The sequence below is a fragment of the Ochotona princeps genome, chromosome 2, assembly GCF_030435755.1.
Source record: "Ochotona princeps isolate mOchPri1 chromosome 2, mOchPri1.hap1, whole genome shotgun sequence".
NCBI lineage: Eukaryota > Metazoa > Chordata > Mammalia > Lagomorpha > Ochotonidae > Ochotona > Ochotona princeps.
This window is the reverse complement of record NC_080833.1, coordinates 48,320,678-48,338,030: the sequence shown is the minus strand read 5'-3', so window position 1 is coordinate 48,338,030 and position 17,353 is coordinate 48,320,678. Positions and strand designations below refer to the sequence as shown.

At 40.5% G+C, this 17,353-nt stretch overlaps 1 protein-coding gene across 6 annotated transcripts in view; it reads right to left on the bottom strand.

Moving 5' to 3' along the window:
* The window catches only part of FGGY (FGGY carbohydrate kinase domain containing), a 447,653-nt gene that overhangs the window by 260,776 nt on the left and 169,524 nt on the right, over positions 1-17,353 (bottom strand). For all 6 annotated transcript variants that reach the window (XR_009244423.1, XM_058657176.1, XM_058657171.1 and 3 more), the window contains one exon: positions 7,486-7,601. Coding sequence is in view for 5 of the 6 variants with exons in the window: in XM_058657176.1 (XP_058513159.1) it covers positions 7,486-7,601 (116 nt within the window). In the remaining variant the exon portion in view is untranslated. The remainder of the gene's footprint in view (positions 1-7,485; positions 7,602-17,353) is intronic.

Here is a 17,353-nt window from a genome sequence, read left to right as displayed (position 1 = left end):
CTGCCTTTCTATATTTGATTGTTGGACTGAGACCCAACTAATCCTATTTCAACTCAACTTCCTGCTGATGTGCCTTGGGAAGTCAGGGAAACCATTTGATATGGTACCCTTGTGGCTTAACCCACTGCCCCACAAAACCCACTCCTACATCATTTCCTTTAATCCTTACAATTTATTTATTAGTTTTCATATTGTATCAATTATGGCTCAGAAAGATCAAGGATTTCAGCAAGTTACATAAGGCAGAGTTTGCAAGGCTCCCAGATGGCAGAGCCAGAATTTAAATAAGGCCAGGATGACTGTGGTAACAAATCTCATAACTCCTAAAATGACTAACTGCTGATACCTACTCTATTATTCTAGTTTTTATTTACATCAATCACCGAAGAGTTTGATTGGTAGTGTCCAAGATTCAATTGTGCCTGGAAGATTGGGTGAAGTCCAATTGCTGCATTAACATGGTAGAATTAATGGGGGCAATTAATTTTGACCTTATTCACCTCTGTAAGGCTTTCTCTTAGTGACATTCTTCTATTGGGATACCCACTAAAACAAACTTACTTAAAATGGCTAACAGATCAAACAACGCTTATAAAGACAGAAGAGATGGCCTAAAAAAGTGGAGTGGCAACAAGCCTGGAGATCAGAACACCTGGTTCTCAGTCACTAAAATGTTGTAACTCTAAAGAAATTCACGTCATATTTTTGAGTCTCAATTTTTAATCTATAAAATAAGGACATGAGAGTAAAGTCTTTATGAGTCCCTTCAGTTCCAGTATTCGTTGGTTCTCTAGTATTTAGAGGAAAAGTTGGAAACTGACCTCACTTTGAGAAGCTTCCCATCATCTTTCAGAGGCCACCTCACAATATCAGTTCTAAGCAACCTTATATATAGCAAAGCTTCCGGAAGGTGCTACTCTGACGTGGTCATTACTGCTTGCTTGCCCTTGTGGATCTGCAGGTCTATTCCTGGAAGGGCCCACAACTGAAATGGTACTTTCAGGAATGGAAAGTATTGGCTTGCACATTATTGGAAGAGATTGCTAAGGGAGGGAATGGTACTATCTTCCAGGTGCTAAAGAGCACTTCATGATAGCTAACCTCTTTAAAAACTTTATGAATCATTCCTTCTTGTGATGTTTGATTTTTTGTGTTGGCTTCATTGCAAAATATTACAGAAGATATGTGGAGAGAAGTATGTACTAAGTGTGATTACAGGCAAGAAATGGGATGGAGACATACACATTCACCATCTGATTCCCAAACTCTCTCTGCCTTCCTTTCCCTTCCCTTCCCTTCTCTCCACTTCCCTTACCTCCTTTACTACTGTCCCACATCTCAGCATAGAACAGCGGCTTAGTTATGTTCAGAAAGCATACAAAAGGCCTTCAGGAATGTAAATTATTATTTCACTAATGAGAGTGAGAAAAAAAAACTGCTGCAAGATTATTGTCGAAATTTCTGCAATGGCCAGGACTGGATAAGGCTGAAACTGAGTCCAAAACTCAATCTAGGTCTCCCGTGTAGGTAGTAAGGACCTCAATTACTTGAGCCATCACCTTTTTCCTTCCTGGAATGTATATCAGTAGGAAGCTGATTTGGAAGTGGCACCAGGACTCCAAGCTGGGTCTCAACAGTTGGATTAGATGCCTGGGACTACATTGCCTTTTATCTTCATTTTTCATGAACATTTTTAATTGCTTTCTACTAATCATTAGTCGAAATCCTTTCCCTAACATGTGAAGCTTTCAGGATTAAAACACCCCAAATAAAGCTTCAGTTACTACAGGGTTTACTTTTTCCTATGAAGAAAATGAAATTACAAAACTTCCTAAAATAAGTTAGTGTTAATTGTTGAGGGAAAATGTAAATTCTCTGTCATGGAACATTATCTCAGATTCTTGGAAACAGAATAGATTGGTTTACATTCAGGTCCGTTTTTACAGAGTCCCCTTCTTAAGTTGAAGATGTTAATGAAAAACCACACGAACAGTAAGTAAATGACATAAAGTGACTGTCTCTCCATCATCTATTAGTAGTATTTGTTTACTTCTAGAGGATCCCTGAAGTCTTAATGATAACCAACGTAAAAAAGGGTAATTACTTACCAAATTTTTCATCCAAACATATGTTTAATGATTCAACAAATGTTTCATCAGTGACTACTATGCACCAGTGATGGTGCCAATGGTGTCTGATGCCTAAAATATGAGCACAGACTTGGAGGAGGAGACAAAGCAAGTTTAAAAGGGCAGCCTTGCTCTCCCACACATGCTTTATCTTCATTTCTGCCTCTTTCTTAACAGTAACTCTTTACACAGAGTTATGTTTGTTCTTTGCCTGACTTTCCTAATCCCAAATAATGAATGATCTATAAACTGACACACTGAACCACTTTATGTAATAAAGCTCTCTATCTAAATAATGCAAATAATCACCCTATAATTCAACTATGTTGTACGCATTAATTTTCATAAAGTGATCCACCCTAATAACACAATAGAGCATTTTTTTCCATAAAATAAAAAGGCAACTGGAACAGGCTGAAAAGTGCCTGGATAACTGATTAGAATGTTGCTTATCTTCCTAAGGCTCCATTCTCCCTGCAGATTTTGTCCTTCCTGTTTGCTTTTGACAGATGTTTAGGAATAGATAGGTAATTTGGGAATGATACAACAGGAACAGAAGACCAAAGTTGTTTGACACTGATCATTTTGTTGGACTTTGGATAGATAATTCCTTATCCTATACTTATTACCCTCCTCCCCCCAAAGCCTAGGTTTGGGGTTTTTCCATCAATTTGGAATATTGAAAAAACTCACTTAGTTCAATTATATTAGAATACTACATTTTTGGATACCTTGAAAAATTTTCCCCTTACTTTGAATAATATACATGAATTAAACTATCCAAATACCTCCTTAGTAGAAGGCATTAGGCAGCAACATTTCAGCTTCAGAAACTCGTGTGTAGTTACTTAAAACATTGTAATTTTTCCCCTGTCCTTGAAATGCATCTTATAAATATTGCAATTGATCCTTAACTTCTACTTCATAAACAATTTATTTCAAGAATATTCCTTCACTTGACCATCAGTTGCTGAGGTGTTCCGTTTCCGTGGAAATCATTTATTTACTCCATGGACCCAAGAAGGCTGGTAAAGCCTTGGCTAAAAACTCCACGTGGAACAAATTATGGCAATCATATTAATGCTTAGGTCCACTACGCTTAATGTTCAGTTCGGCTAAAAGGCTTTGTGTTGTATTGCCCACATCTTGACGGGCAATGAGGCCACTGTAAATGTTTAACATTTCACAGGGAGGTTTAAAGACTCATTTTTTATAGTTCCAAGAACTGCTAAAGATTGCCTGGAGCTAACTTTCAGAGGAGTTTCTGAAAGTCCTAAGAGTAAATATCCCCTTTAGCATTTTCTATTTTGAGTTCAGACTGAAAGTTTAAGCTCACATAGTGAGAAATAAAAATCAATGGACACATCACACAATTAATTTTGATGAATGTGTAAATTTTAATTCATGTACAGCAATATTCTGGTTAATGATATGTCTCCTTAAGACATCCATTAAAAATGCATTAAGTTAGCAGGCAAAATCGAATAAAGTTACCCTGGAAATTTTCTGCTTGAGTAATATTATGGGCTTCCAATAAGTATTTCTTATAAGTATTGCTCTATTAGCAGAGCTGATATACTAATTTACATGTACCATGTGTGGTGAGCAAAAGAGGAGAAAAATGTTAAAACAGAAAATAAGAGTTGTAGTTGGACTTCGGGCACAAGAGATCCTCCTACAATCAATACATGTCACAACAGAATTTAAAAGCAAAAAATGATGATCTTCCTTTACCAGTCAACCTGATCATTAATTTATCTCCTTACTAATCAAATAGTAATTTAGCTACAGAACCACATAAGACCTTGCATTAGCACTGGGACTACAAAGGGAAATAAGTGAAAATGTTTATGTCAGAGCACTCACAATGCAGTGTGGAAACAAGACACATAAACAGGCAATCAATATGTACTACAGCAAACTGTGGTCCACATCTCACCTGCAGATTCAGGAAAGAATAAATCTTTCTAGAGGGAAAAGAAATTTAAAAATCACATAAGAAATAAAACACAATTTGTGTCCAAGTAAAATACTACTTTCTCCTGGTAGTGATTCAACACTGACTTCTCAATTGTTTTTTCTGCACAAGGTTACTTATCTCTGATTCTCATGTGGAAAAATGTTTTGTCAGCAGTTTTGAGATCTACATAAAACAGGCATATAAAAGCACATAAAATGTGCTTGGAATATAGAATCGAATAGAACATTAGTATTTATTCACTGCCTGATATGGGTTACAGTGAAACATGGATGGAAGCCAGTTTGTAAAGGAATTAGATCTGGTTCTCAAGGCATCCAAAGACGAGTTTATGTTTGTTTCTGTCACATGCAAACTGCGCATCCACTAGTGAGGTGCACTTCCCTCTTCTGTACTTTGGTGTTGTCAGCTGACAACAATCCCTCCAGTACAAACCTACAAACCTTTCTCTCGGCACTGGGCTCTTCCAGTTCTTCCTCAAGGCAGGATGCCCAAGCAGAACCTCCAGAAAACCAGACTGGGGACACAGGACACAGTGACCCTGTTTTGCTCTAATGCCCAATGCATCCAGAGACCATGGATTGAATTCTGAACTCTCAAAAATCATATGGCAAAAGCTCCAAGGCCCGATGTGACTGCAGTTAGATATTTGAAGAGGTAGCTCAGGTTCAATAAGATTATGAGTGTGTGATTACCATTATTAGATGTTGGAGAGCAACCTTTCACCTCCACCATCATACAAGTACAGAGAAGAGGCCATGACGGCAGTTACCTGAAATCCAGGAAGAAAAGCCTCAGAATGAAATTCTATCTTGTTGACACTTTGATCTTAGCTTCCCCAGTCTCCGTAATGATAAGAAATAAATATCTACTGTTTGAACTTCTAAGTCTATGGCATTTTTCTGGGGAAGCCTGACCAGATGAAGACACCTGGGAAATCTCTTTGTTATGTTTCTTAACTCTTGTAAACTTGTCTTTTTAAACCACTGTGCTTGTGCTCATATTATGCCTTACATATGCAGGCAGAAAGGCATTTATCAATATTATCCATGTCAAGACACTGCAGGGCAAGGCTAATATGTTTGCTGTCTTCCAGAAACCATTAGGTTGGTTTCATTTTCTTTTTCAGGTGTACAATTTTCCTGTTGGACTTGAAGCACTGGCACAACCCTGGTCTGGCAGGCAGGAACCTTGACATACCAGGAGTATCTTCCTAGGGACTTCCTAGGAAGGTAAAATTCAGTCATATTTCTCCATTGATCTCCAGGTTGCTTGTTGGAAGCATAGAAGCACTCAGTGTTCTTAAACAAATCACTATATAACATAAGGCATTAGTGTTCTCTTTCTATTCTTTGTAATTGTATCAACCAGACCCTACTGTTGTCTAGGGGGTAGACATTTGTCCCAGTCAAGTTCAAGCTGCCTTTGCATGCTGAGTACTGTTCTTCTGCCTTATCCTGCTAGAGGTCGACCATAGAACCACACTGCTGAGTCTAGTATAGTCAGCTCTCTGCATCTGTGGGATTTGCATCCATGAATTCAACCAACTGTGGACTAAAATACCCAACATGGGGGGAACTATGTTGATAATGTGCAAAGTTTTCATTGTCACTATTCCATATTTCAATCTAGTATAAGATAGCTTTTACTCTATCTTTAGTATTGTAAGTAATTTAAAGGAATCTAAATTATATGAAAGGGTGTGCAAAAATCTTATGCCATTTAACATAAAGGATTTGCTTATCCTTAGATTTGGTATCCATAGAGAAATCTGGAACAAGTTCCATGCAAATATAAAAGGACAACTGTATATCCCAACAAATCAGCATCTATTGGGTGAAGAAAAAAAGCAACTAGGCTTTATATTTCAATAGTGGCATGAAACCCAAACTCATTTTTTGCTATCTGTACAATGGGAATGTTAAAACACGTGGTCTTGTGAAGGCCAGACACAATGACATATATAAACTACCTAGCACAGGACATGGAAATCACCTACGTGCATGACAGCTGCTCTGCCTCATCTCTTCTCTGTGTCTCCAGCTCACCTCTTCTCCACCAGCTCAGATGCTGAGATAGTTTTGACTAACCCACAGGAGCCTACTTCTGCATATTCCCCAGCTCTGTCTTTTTTTTTTTTCTCTCTAGATTTGCTAGTTTGTAGTTAAAGAAATGGCAGATCATAGATTACCAAGCTACCATCATTAGCACGGTAACTGCCACTTAGCTCCCTCACATTTCTTCCTCAGACTCTTGGTCATTTAGAGTATTCATGAGGATCTCACCAGAGAAAGGAACATTGAGCTGAAATAGCCTACCATGTGCTCAGTGAGCCTAAAGGGGTAGAAGTTGCATCCACCTCCAGTTGTTCACAAGGCCACTTGGAGGCAGGGGTGGGGCCTGATAAACAAGTTGCAGGTCAGTGGGATATGGCCAGAAAAGGTGTTTCCCATTTCCATGCTGTGCTTTCTTCAAAGCAATGTGGATGTTTCCCTGGTTTTACTGATCCTTCCTAAACATTAGGTGTGAATTAGTGAGAAGCAAAGCAGTTATCACGGACTCAAACTCAGAGATTATGCTGTGAGAGTATCAGAGCTCTACCAATTAGTCATTTACTTCTATTTATTAATTGGAAAATAAACCTCTACCTTATCAATTTCATTGTCTTTTTTATATTATCATTAACATATTATAGCCTGCACACTACACAACAGAGAAGCATCCAGCTCAATAGCTATAAACAACTTTCTAGAGATGTAAGTAGTAACTACAAGAGATAAACATTTCCTGTAAGATGGCCTTCTAAACATTAAACTATTATTATATCTACCTAGAACCTTCATTGCTTCACCAAGAAAAATCCTGTTAGTCATCCAGCCCATTATTACATAGGACTGCCACATGAAACTACAAGTCTGGGACCTTGAAAGACATGGATGCATACCATCACCTCATTTTTTTAGTTTTTGTCTTGTTCCTGAGTCTTATAATTTTGAGATTTCAAGTGCACTTTTTCCTGATTATAGTCCAGCTTCATTCCTTGATCCTAACTCAGAAAACTATTTCACCAATGCTAACTGGAAATGATCTAAATACAGCTCACAATAATTCTGTGCCTAGTTAGTCCATGCAACAAATTTCTTCTACCTAGTCCATTTCCCAATTCTGTACTTCATAGCAGGTTTCACATCTTCACAGTCCATTCAAAACCAAGTTCACATCCTCATGGTTTGTACAGCATAATTGACTCATTGCTCTTAGAAACTTAGAGTTCATAAATTTCCTCTATTTTTTTAGAAAAATAAAAATAAATAATTATACCCCAACCTCCTACCCATATCCTCATATGATCATTCTCCAGATTTCCTCTTCTTTTACCTATTTTGCTGTAATTGTCTGTTACAAAGTCTTCCAAACCAATCATCTTCCAGAAACTGTCATCCCAGCCTTTTTCTGCTGAGTATGTCCATTTGCACACCAGGGAACACAGTGACCTATGAAAATAGGAGACAGGTCAACCAAACACTGTGAGCTAGGCTTCATTTGTTCTGGAAGATATCTGCAATTATAATGTGCAAGTAGAATAACCCAAGAAGATAAACGTATATGCCTGCTCAGAGTAAAAGCTCATGTACATTTCTATTTTTGTAGTGTCTTCTTTCATTTGATTTTGTTACAATTAATTTATATAAGCTGAACAAATTTAATGTATTTTACAATACATGAAATTTAAGATTTAAGAGCATTGTGATGCTTTTCACCCTACCCTCCCTCCAGTCCATGTTCCCCATTCATCCTTCTCCTTCCATATTCCTTTTTTCCAATGGTATATTTTCATTTCACTTCACATGCTGCACAATTAACTGCCTTTTTATGTATCTCTCCTACAGCCCCATTGCCTTCCATGCTATTCTCCATATTATATTTAGAATAAGCCAAATTAATCAAAAATGACTTGTTCATTCCAGAATAAAACCCTTCAACCTATTCTCAGCAAATGGGGCGCGGGGAAGATAGGGTTAAGATACTTAATGATATAAGCATTTCCACCTTCAGTCTCCCCATTCTTGCTTTCTTCGTTCTAGAATGTGGAGTTAAATGAAGACCCATGTGGCTGACTTTGATGTCTCACTTCATCTCATGCAAATGTGCACTGAACCATTTGAATTGTTCTTTCTGAAGTGATCTTCCCCACTGTATATCGAACTCCCACTTGGCCTTCACAGTGCTGATGAGATGGTCCAGTTTTAGGAAGCCCAGTGGAAGAAAGTCTGATTCTAAGGTCTTTATCATGTTCTAACTTAGACAGACTGCTATATTCACTAACATCACTGACTTTGCCTATTCATTTTCTCATCGCTCCACTAAGCCAACACCACTTTCAGAGAAAACTTTCTGAAATACAATTATACATATCTGGTCCATGGTCAGGCATACATGAAGCCAATAAATAGTGACAGAATAGAAATATTAAGGAATGAATATGGGTTACCTATTCTATCACAGGTAAATTGCAAACTGAGAGAACTCATATAATGTTATGGATAATCCAAAATCTATTTCAGAGATTTATCCATTCCCTCAATATTTGGTATTCAGGTACTATGATGCTGCGATTATGCTAGGTCCACGGGCCCACTGATAATGCGAATGGCTTGATTCTCACTTTCACAGAAGCTGACATTTTTAAGGGGGAGACAAAAATTAATCAAATCTAAAATAATTATGCATTAAATTATCATAAATGTTTTAAAGAAAGTAGAGGAAGAAATGAATAACTTAATCAAAAAAAATCTGATATAATCATGGGGATTGTGGAAATCATCTCAGAGGGCTTCTTAGAGGAGGTGACAGCAAAGCCTAAATGTCCTCTTGCAGAAAATTTATTGTAGCAGTTAAGACTTGGCATGCCCATATCCCGTTTAAGAGTATCTGGGCAGAAGCTTGATTTCCACCTGCAGTTCTAGCATTCTTCCCAATGCACACACTGGCAAGTAGGTAAGGATTCAAACAGTTGCCTCCCTCCTACCCACATGGAGGTCCCAGAGGAAACTGTACTGTTCTGGCCAGTACAGGCGTTTAGGTAGTGAATCAGAGGATCAAAAATCTTTGCTATCTCTCCCTTGCCTACTCATTCTTGTTGTTTCAATACTAGTGAATTTTAAGTGTTATGTTAAGTGTTCTCATATTTTGCTTATTGAATGTTATGATTAGGCACAAAACTAAGCCTGTGAATGCAGAGTATGTTAAAATTACATCTGTGAAAATATGGTTAAAGAGAGGGAACAATGGAAGGAGTACCTGGGGAAGAATGCAGGAGAGTGAGCAAAGTAGGTTGGTCTTCTGGGATCCATTCTTATGGAATGTACAAAATCTGTCCTGCTCATACTAATAAAAATGTTCTTAAAATGTTTTCTAGGGCCTGGCGCCATGGCCTACTGGCTAAAGTCCTCGCCTTGAACACGCCAGGATTCCATATTGGCGCCGGTTCTAATGCTGGCAGCCTTGCTTCCCATCCAGCTCCCTGCTTGTGGCCTGGGAAAGCAGTCAAGGATGGTCCAAAGCCTTGGGACCCTGAACCCCGTGTGGAAGACCTGGAGTAGGTTCCTGGCTCCTGGCTCTGGATCAGCACAGCACTGGCCACTGCACTCACTTGGGGAGTGAATCATCGAACGGAAAATATTTCTCTCTCTCTCTTCACCTCTCTGTATATATCTGACTTTGCAATAAAAATAAAAAAATCTTTAAAAATAAAGAAAAAATGTTTTCTAAACATACGTGTACACAGCGCACAGGTTCAGAATTACGTAGAAACTGTGTAATGATAAGATCAGAGTAATTAGATTTCCTACTCCATAAATATTTACCATTTATTTATGTTCAAAACATTTGAACTTTGGTTTGACAGGTCTTTTGTAAAAGACACTATATTCACCCTACTGTGTTGTAGAACACTATAATGTATTCTTCCTGTGTAACTGCATTTGGTACGAGATGTCTCGTATTTCTCCCTCACTCATACCCTCAAATGGCTTTTCAAAGTCAATAAATATTACCTACAATTAATGATTATTTCAGAGATGACAGAAGATAACGAGCTGTGCTAAGTGGCATGGAGATACTGCAGGGTAGCCAGCACAAGGAGAAACATAGCAAATAGGTGCTACACTACTCACAGTATTAAAGCAATATCAGTTTTTTTAGTGTATGGAGAAGATAGCCAGCTATGTAACATGTTCTGAGGAGTACACAGCAGGTGAATCCTTATTAACCCAAGGTCTGGAATTCCAACTTTTGGGAAGCTTGTATAGGTCATTAGAAAGGGCACTGCTAAAAAGCAGAAGACAGTGTAAATAGATTACTTCCAATGATTCAAGTCATTAAAAGCAACTCCTCAGTCTGTAAATCTTCCCTTCATATTCACACATTTCCAGAGCTCTTTTTTTCCTCTTCTGTCTCAATTGCACTGTTCACTTGGTAAACCCTGAGTTATCCTTATGATCCAGTGCCAATATCACCTTCCCAGCGAAAGGCCCCCATCACATCCAGGCTAACTTCATGACTGTCCTTTGCGGTTCCATGGCATGATAAAGACATTGCGTTGTAGCTCTTAACAGACAAGCTTTGAGGTGTTCATTGTCCCTGGTATTTACCCTCCAAATACTCATATCCTTTGTTGTATAACTTAACAGTGTTGCACTGCCTAAGCTTCTAAGAGCAGTGAGACCAGCAGAACTATCGACCAGAGCACAATCTATGTCAGCTACCTGCCCATAAGCCAAATGGCTATTTTACCTTATATTTTCATTTTTATTTTTATTTATTTGAAAACTGGAGCAACTGATAGAGCAAGAGCAAGAGTGAGTAAGAGAGAAAGCGCAACTTCATCTACCGGTTCAATATCCAAAGAACATCAATAGCCAAGTTGAAGCCAAAAGTCTGAAACTCCATCCAGGTCTCTCACATAGGTAGAAGGGACACAAAGACTCAAGTCATGAACCTCTGCCCCCAAGGCTACATTAGGAGGAAGCTGGTCGGAGGTATAATAGCCAGCAGATTTCTGATCATGGATGTGGGTGTCCCAAGTAGTAGCTTAACTCACTGATGCAAATCAGACTTGTTTATTTATTTATTCCTATTTGAAAAACAGAGAGAGAGAAATAGAGGCAAAGAGATTTCTATCTATTAGTCATTCCCTAAATGTCTGCTATAGCCAATGAAAAAGCCTGGGACTCAATCCAGATCTTTCATGTTTTTCACAGAAACATAACTACTTTAGCCATCACCTGCTACCTTTCAAGGTACATAATTGCAGCACAGTCGAATCAGAAGTGGAGTTGGGACTCCAACCAAGGCACTCTGATATGAGATTCAGACATTGCAAGCAGCATTTTAACTGCTATCCACAACACTTGCCCCTAAATGACAACTGCGTTACACTACTGAACATTAGTTATGGTTTGTGACAGAGAAATATTTAAACAATTCAACACTCTGTAGAATAACTAAGTTATCCCACATAGTTTATTTTTCCCATTAGCAAAAAGGATCAGGGTATCTCAGTCCTTCCAGCAAGTTAGTATAAGTGGCTAAAGAACACTCTCAAAGTAAACAGGACTGACTACATCAGACAGGGAGTTTCGTGCCAGTCATGTGCAAACACTATCCACATTACATCTATTCAAATAGTACTGGTGTCCATTCGAGTCTCCTTAAAACGAAAATGGTGTGTTACATGCATGTGTTCTTAACAAACAGAATTGATAAAATCTGGAGCACATCTGAGGCTATAGCTTCTCCAGAAATCTCCAGGAAAGATAAAAACAAAGCATTTTAACAAAAATCATGTTACAGGGTAAAGGCAAGGTTCTAGCTACCTCTCACTGTAGCTTCTACTACAACCAGGATTTCAATATTCCCTGAAGTAGTGTAACAGGAAATGTGCTTCCAAAGATGATAGCTCTTCACCTACAGGCATGTAGTACCTAACAGCGCTTTGTGCAACCTACAGCATCTCCAGGAACCTTACTGGATTAGAGTGTGGGTATCAGCAAGTCCGAGGCTACACTGGCCAACTGAGCTGTTTCAGGATAAGCATCTGGAAAGGAGTACTCCTGATGTCCAGGAGCCTCTAAGAAGAGGAGAGCCGCACGTGTTGCTCAGCCTGTTCCCTGTCTGCAGGATGCCAGGAAAGGAAGTGCCACCTTTCATTGCTTTTGGATTTTCTCAGAGCTAAGCTGACTCAAACAATCTGTATCCATGTATCAAGGCTGAAGAAGTACTAATGATTATGCAAAAGAAAAACAACACTTAAATAAGCAGTTGAGATCCCCTGAGAAATTATAAAGAACCTGTAACAGAGTCAGGTTTCATTGAAATGGGAAATGATGACGAAATCAAAAGAAAGCAGCAATAATGAAAACAATGAAGGGCCCGGCAGCATGGCCTAGTGGCCAAAGTCCTCGCCTTAAACCCGCCGGGATCCCATATGGGCACCGGTTCTAATCCCAGCTGCTCCACTTCCCATCCAGCTCCCTGCTTGTGGCCTGGGAAAGCAGTCGAGGATGGCCCAAAAGATTTGGGATCCTGCACCCACGTGGGAGACCCAGAAGAGGTTCCAGGTTCCCGGCTTCGGATCGGCGCAGCACCAGCCGTTGCGGCTCACTTGGGGAGTGAATCATCAGACGGAAGATCTTCCCCTCTGTCTCTCTTCCTCTCTGTATATCTGACTTTGTAATAAAAAAAAGAAAAAAAATGCCTTGCCAAAAAAAAAAAAAAAAAAAAAAAAAAGAAAACAATGAGAAATCATGAGAAAAATCTTTTTGAGACTAAACACACTGACTTAAACTTCATGTTTTAAAATTTCACAGGAGAGCTACTAAGTTCTCTGTCCCTGAACAAAATGAAATTAATGCTCTGGAGGATCGAGTAAGCAAAATCTCTTAGTAGAAGTTGCAAAGACACAAAAAAAGAAATAAGTAAAGGAAGAGATAAAGAGACTTGAAGGTCAGAGCTAGAAGCCTAATATAAGAAAACAGAAACTCCAGAATAAATGCAAGGAAAAAAATTCAGAAAATGGAAAAAATAAGAACAGAGACATAAAGAAGGTAACATTATAAAAGAAACACAGCACGAGGTATTTTTATTATATATGTTAAAGACTTAAACCCCTAGTTTTAAAATCTCAGTAAATCCAGGAAGTGAAACCAGGAAATATTTGAATTTCACGAGTAAACAGTAAAGTATAAAAGCTGCCAAGCAGAAAGAGTAAGTTCTCACAAGCTAAGGAATTCTCATCTATAACTGTGGAATGTAGAAAACATTGGAATAATGTATACTATTAAGGAAACCTGATCCAAGAATCTTATACCCAGACAAATATTATTCAGTTAGGAAAAAACGAAAATATTTTCAACATGCAAGAATTAAAAAAAAAAAACTTCGATATGTACACTCTGAAGAAAATATTTGAGAAAGAACAGAATCAATGACAATTGATCCAAGCAGCCATCTCAATGTAGGGAAAACAAAGAACTGGTAAAACCTCCCGCCCCCACACTGCCCCACCCTTCCTGCTTCCCTCTTCTTCTTCATGTACATATCTATATGCATGTAAGCACAATATATATGCATGTCTGCATAAGGCATTTATGCATATACATATACACCAACTTGGAATGGAAATTTTTTTAATTTATTTATTTTAAAAATAATCTTACTTAGTTGATTAGGGTACAAAGGGTCCAGGGCTACAGGAAAGTGGGTAATACCATTGTTTCCACACTGACATCATCATTTTTCCCCTATATCTGGGGTCAGGGGAGAAACAAAGTGAGAAGCTCCACCCAGCCTCCCACCCATCCCAGGTCCCCAGTGCGAGGCACGCTCTGAGGGTCCTGCTCAATCAGTTTTGATAGTTCAACAGGTCTGAATTGCCACCAATCTCACCATTCCAATCGCGATGAAACCTATTTAGAATCCACTGGCTGACATAGTCTCTTCATGGTTGGGGTTCAGAGATCAGCAGTTCAGTTGGCGAGATCTCCAAAGAAACTTCATCTGAGATGATCCCAAACCTGATTCTTGTGTGAGTTTGCCAGTATAGGGTCTGGCACAATCCGTCGCCCCAATCAGTTTATGCACATGCTCGTCGTTGCAATTGCTGGGTCAGTTCTATTTCCAGCCCTGTCTTCTACTTGAACCAACAGGTGTTGTAGTCCAGCTTGATCCTACTCACTTCATACTCAGTCCTCACGCAAACCAGTGGGAGCTGCAGCCTAATTGGGGCAACTCCCATAACCCCCACCAGGCCTGCTCCCTACCCTGGTTCCCATGAATGCCAGTATCTACCGCAGGCTTGTTCAGTCTGTCGCACATCCCATTTAGCTCTCATGCTTGTCAATGGGCATTGAAGCCTAGTTCAACCCAACCAACTTACTATCCAGCCCACACACATACTGGCAGGTGCCTTTCTGTCTGGCCACCCCTGCCCCTGCCCTGGTTTTCGAGGTCTCCAGTGGGAATGGTTACCCACGAGGGAGGTGCCCACTATCTTCCTACTAGGCCACTTCAACTTCCAGATTATGCACTCTCCAGGTGGTTCTGGCATTTAACTGAACAGAATTAGCCCCTAGTGCCAGCCTATGCCATCTGATGATGTGGCAAAGCCCAACCAACCCTCACCCACTCTAATTTTTGCTTGCACCAGTAGGAACAGTCAGCCCAATCTGGCCCTTCCGCAGTCTAGCTCACCTGAGGCCCACAGGTGTTGTAGCCCTGCCTGGTCTGGTCTGCCTCCATCACAACTCATGCTCTCTAGTGGGAGTAGTTGTCCAGCAGGGGAGCCCACATTCCCCTGCCAGCTTTGCCTCCTCCCCCCAGTTCTCACGTGTGCTGTTTGGGCGCTGCAACCACCTCTGGTACGGCTCACCTCACCTTGGTATTCCTTAATGTGCACTGGTATGTGTTGCGACCGAAACTGGCCTGACCCACACTCTATGCTGGTGCTCGGATTCACCAGCGGTTGATGTAAACAGGTTCAGCTTAGTCTGCCTCTACCTATGCCATATGTTTGAGGGTGAGTATCTTCCTCTGGCCTGGTCTGGGTTGCTCCCTATCATGGTTCTTGTGCTCACCTGTAGGGGCTGTGTTCTAACAGGAGTTTCCCAAGCTCCTCCTTCAGAACTTCTCCCTATGCCAGATCTTGCACATACTGGTGGTTCCATGAGCCAGCCCTTATTGCTGGCCTTCAATCCATTCCAGTTCTTGGTGTTGTCTGTTTCACCCCAGCCAAGGCTTGTCCATACCCAGACACTGCTCACAGATGGCTCAGTAGGGGCAGAGACCCAGCCTAGTTCGTCCTACATCTACCTTGGTTCTCCAGAGCGCCAGATGGTGCTGGCGTCTAGTCCAGCTTACTGCGCCCAGCCCCAGTCCACATTTGCGCCTAAGGAGATTGCAGCCATATCCAGACCAGAACGCAGCCCCCTCTCCAGCCCCTTCACCCTCCCATGGGAATCCCAACCCAGCAAGGGTGTACTCGCACAGCTCCCCAACCGAGTCTATTCCCAGTCCTAGATTGCATGCATGCCAGTGGGTGCTCTGACCCAGTTGGCTTAGCCCCTCACCTGTCTCAGCCTTTGCCTTCAATGCTGTACCTTAGAATCCCTGCCTCATGAAGACCAGGTGGGGTAAGAGCCTAGTCAGAATCACATTTGCTCCATCCTGATTTGTTTTCTTTTTTCTGAGTTGAACTTTCCTTTGCCCTGCCCAGTCTGCCCCCTTCCAGTTGCAGCCCGGCCCACCCCACATCCTATTTTAGGATGCACCTTCAGGTGCTGCTGCCTTGACCTGCCCAGATTGCCATTGGTTCCTTTACCCATAAGTGATGGCAGGTGCCATGGTCACTCCTAGCTTAGCCCATCGCCACCCCAGCTTACGAGCTAACCTGTGGGACTTGTATTTCCACAGGGTTGGGCCCACACTTCCCCCACAGAGTTTACCCCCGGACCAAGATCTCTTGCATGCTGATTAGTGTCTTGACCCTGCCAAATGTGACCAGTCCACTATTCCACCACCCAGTCAAGTAATGGCACCTAGCCCTGCCAGACAGGCCCCCATCCATAGCTTTGGTGTGGACTGGTATGTGGCAGTCAGTGATGCTCTACGCTAACAGCCCATCTCAGGATTCCAAATTTGGCTGGTGAATCACTCTAGCCCAAATAGATCTTATGGACACTCCCCTCAAAACCATCAGGTCTCAGTCCTCACGCTTGCCCGAAAGTTTCATGACCCTGTTACTGGGAATCACCTACACTAAAACTGGCCTTATTCATGGGTGGGCAGAAGCAGCAATTTCAATTCTAAAACCCCCAGAGCTCGCTGCTGAGTGGTCAGCAGGCAGAGCCTGGCACCATTTGGTGCACTGGCTGCCCATGGCCAAGGACTCAGTCACTGCCTTTCGGCAGTGGCTTTAGCCTGAGTCCCCAGCATTGGATCTGGACCAGCAGGGGCACCCCCCATAGCCTCCACACTGCAGGGAGCTGCAAGTCGTCCCCAGCCCAAAGGCCCGGACCCCTCCCAGACTCATCCTGCTGCAAGGTGTTCTGGAAATTTTTGAAAATGCATAAAACTAAAAGTTAGAGACTAAAGAAGTGGTATAAGCCAATCCGGTTTATGTTGCTAAAACTTAAAAAGCCAATCATAGATTGGCTTTTTTATTAAAAAATGATAATTTCTTAATACAGGATGAAATATATAAAATCAAAAGCACCTAGATAGAAGAAAGCATTTTAAAAAGGATAATTCCTCTTTTTTGTAGTCAGAACCTAAAGAAACATGTAATTACAAGAATAATCATAAGTACCGAAAATGTCACTGCTGTGCAAGTAAATACATCAATGCAATTAACAAAATGAATTCCACATATTCATATAGCAGGAGAGGAAAATTTTCTTATAATACAAATATGATTTAATTAGCATTTAAACATAAGGGTATTCGCAGAATCTAGATCCTTAAAAGTTTTTAAGTAGAAAAATGTCTGAAAAATAATAATATTCACAGTCAATTTAGAACGTTGTAAAAACAATAACAGCTTAAAATAAAATAAAGATTAGAAATCATTAAAGATGAAAGCAAATGAGATATGCAAAACACCCAGATAAAATTCAAGTAATCAACAGTCAAATGCAGTTCTATGAAAAGATAAAAGAAATTTAAAAATCCAGCAAAACTGAGGAAGAGA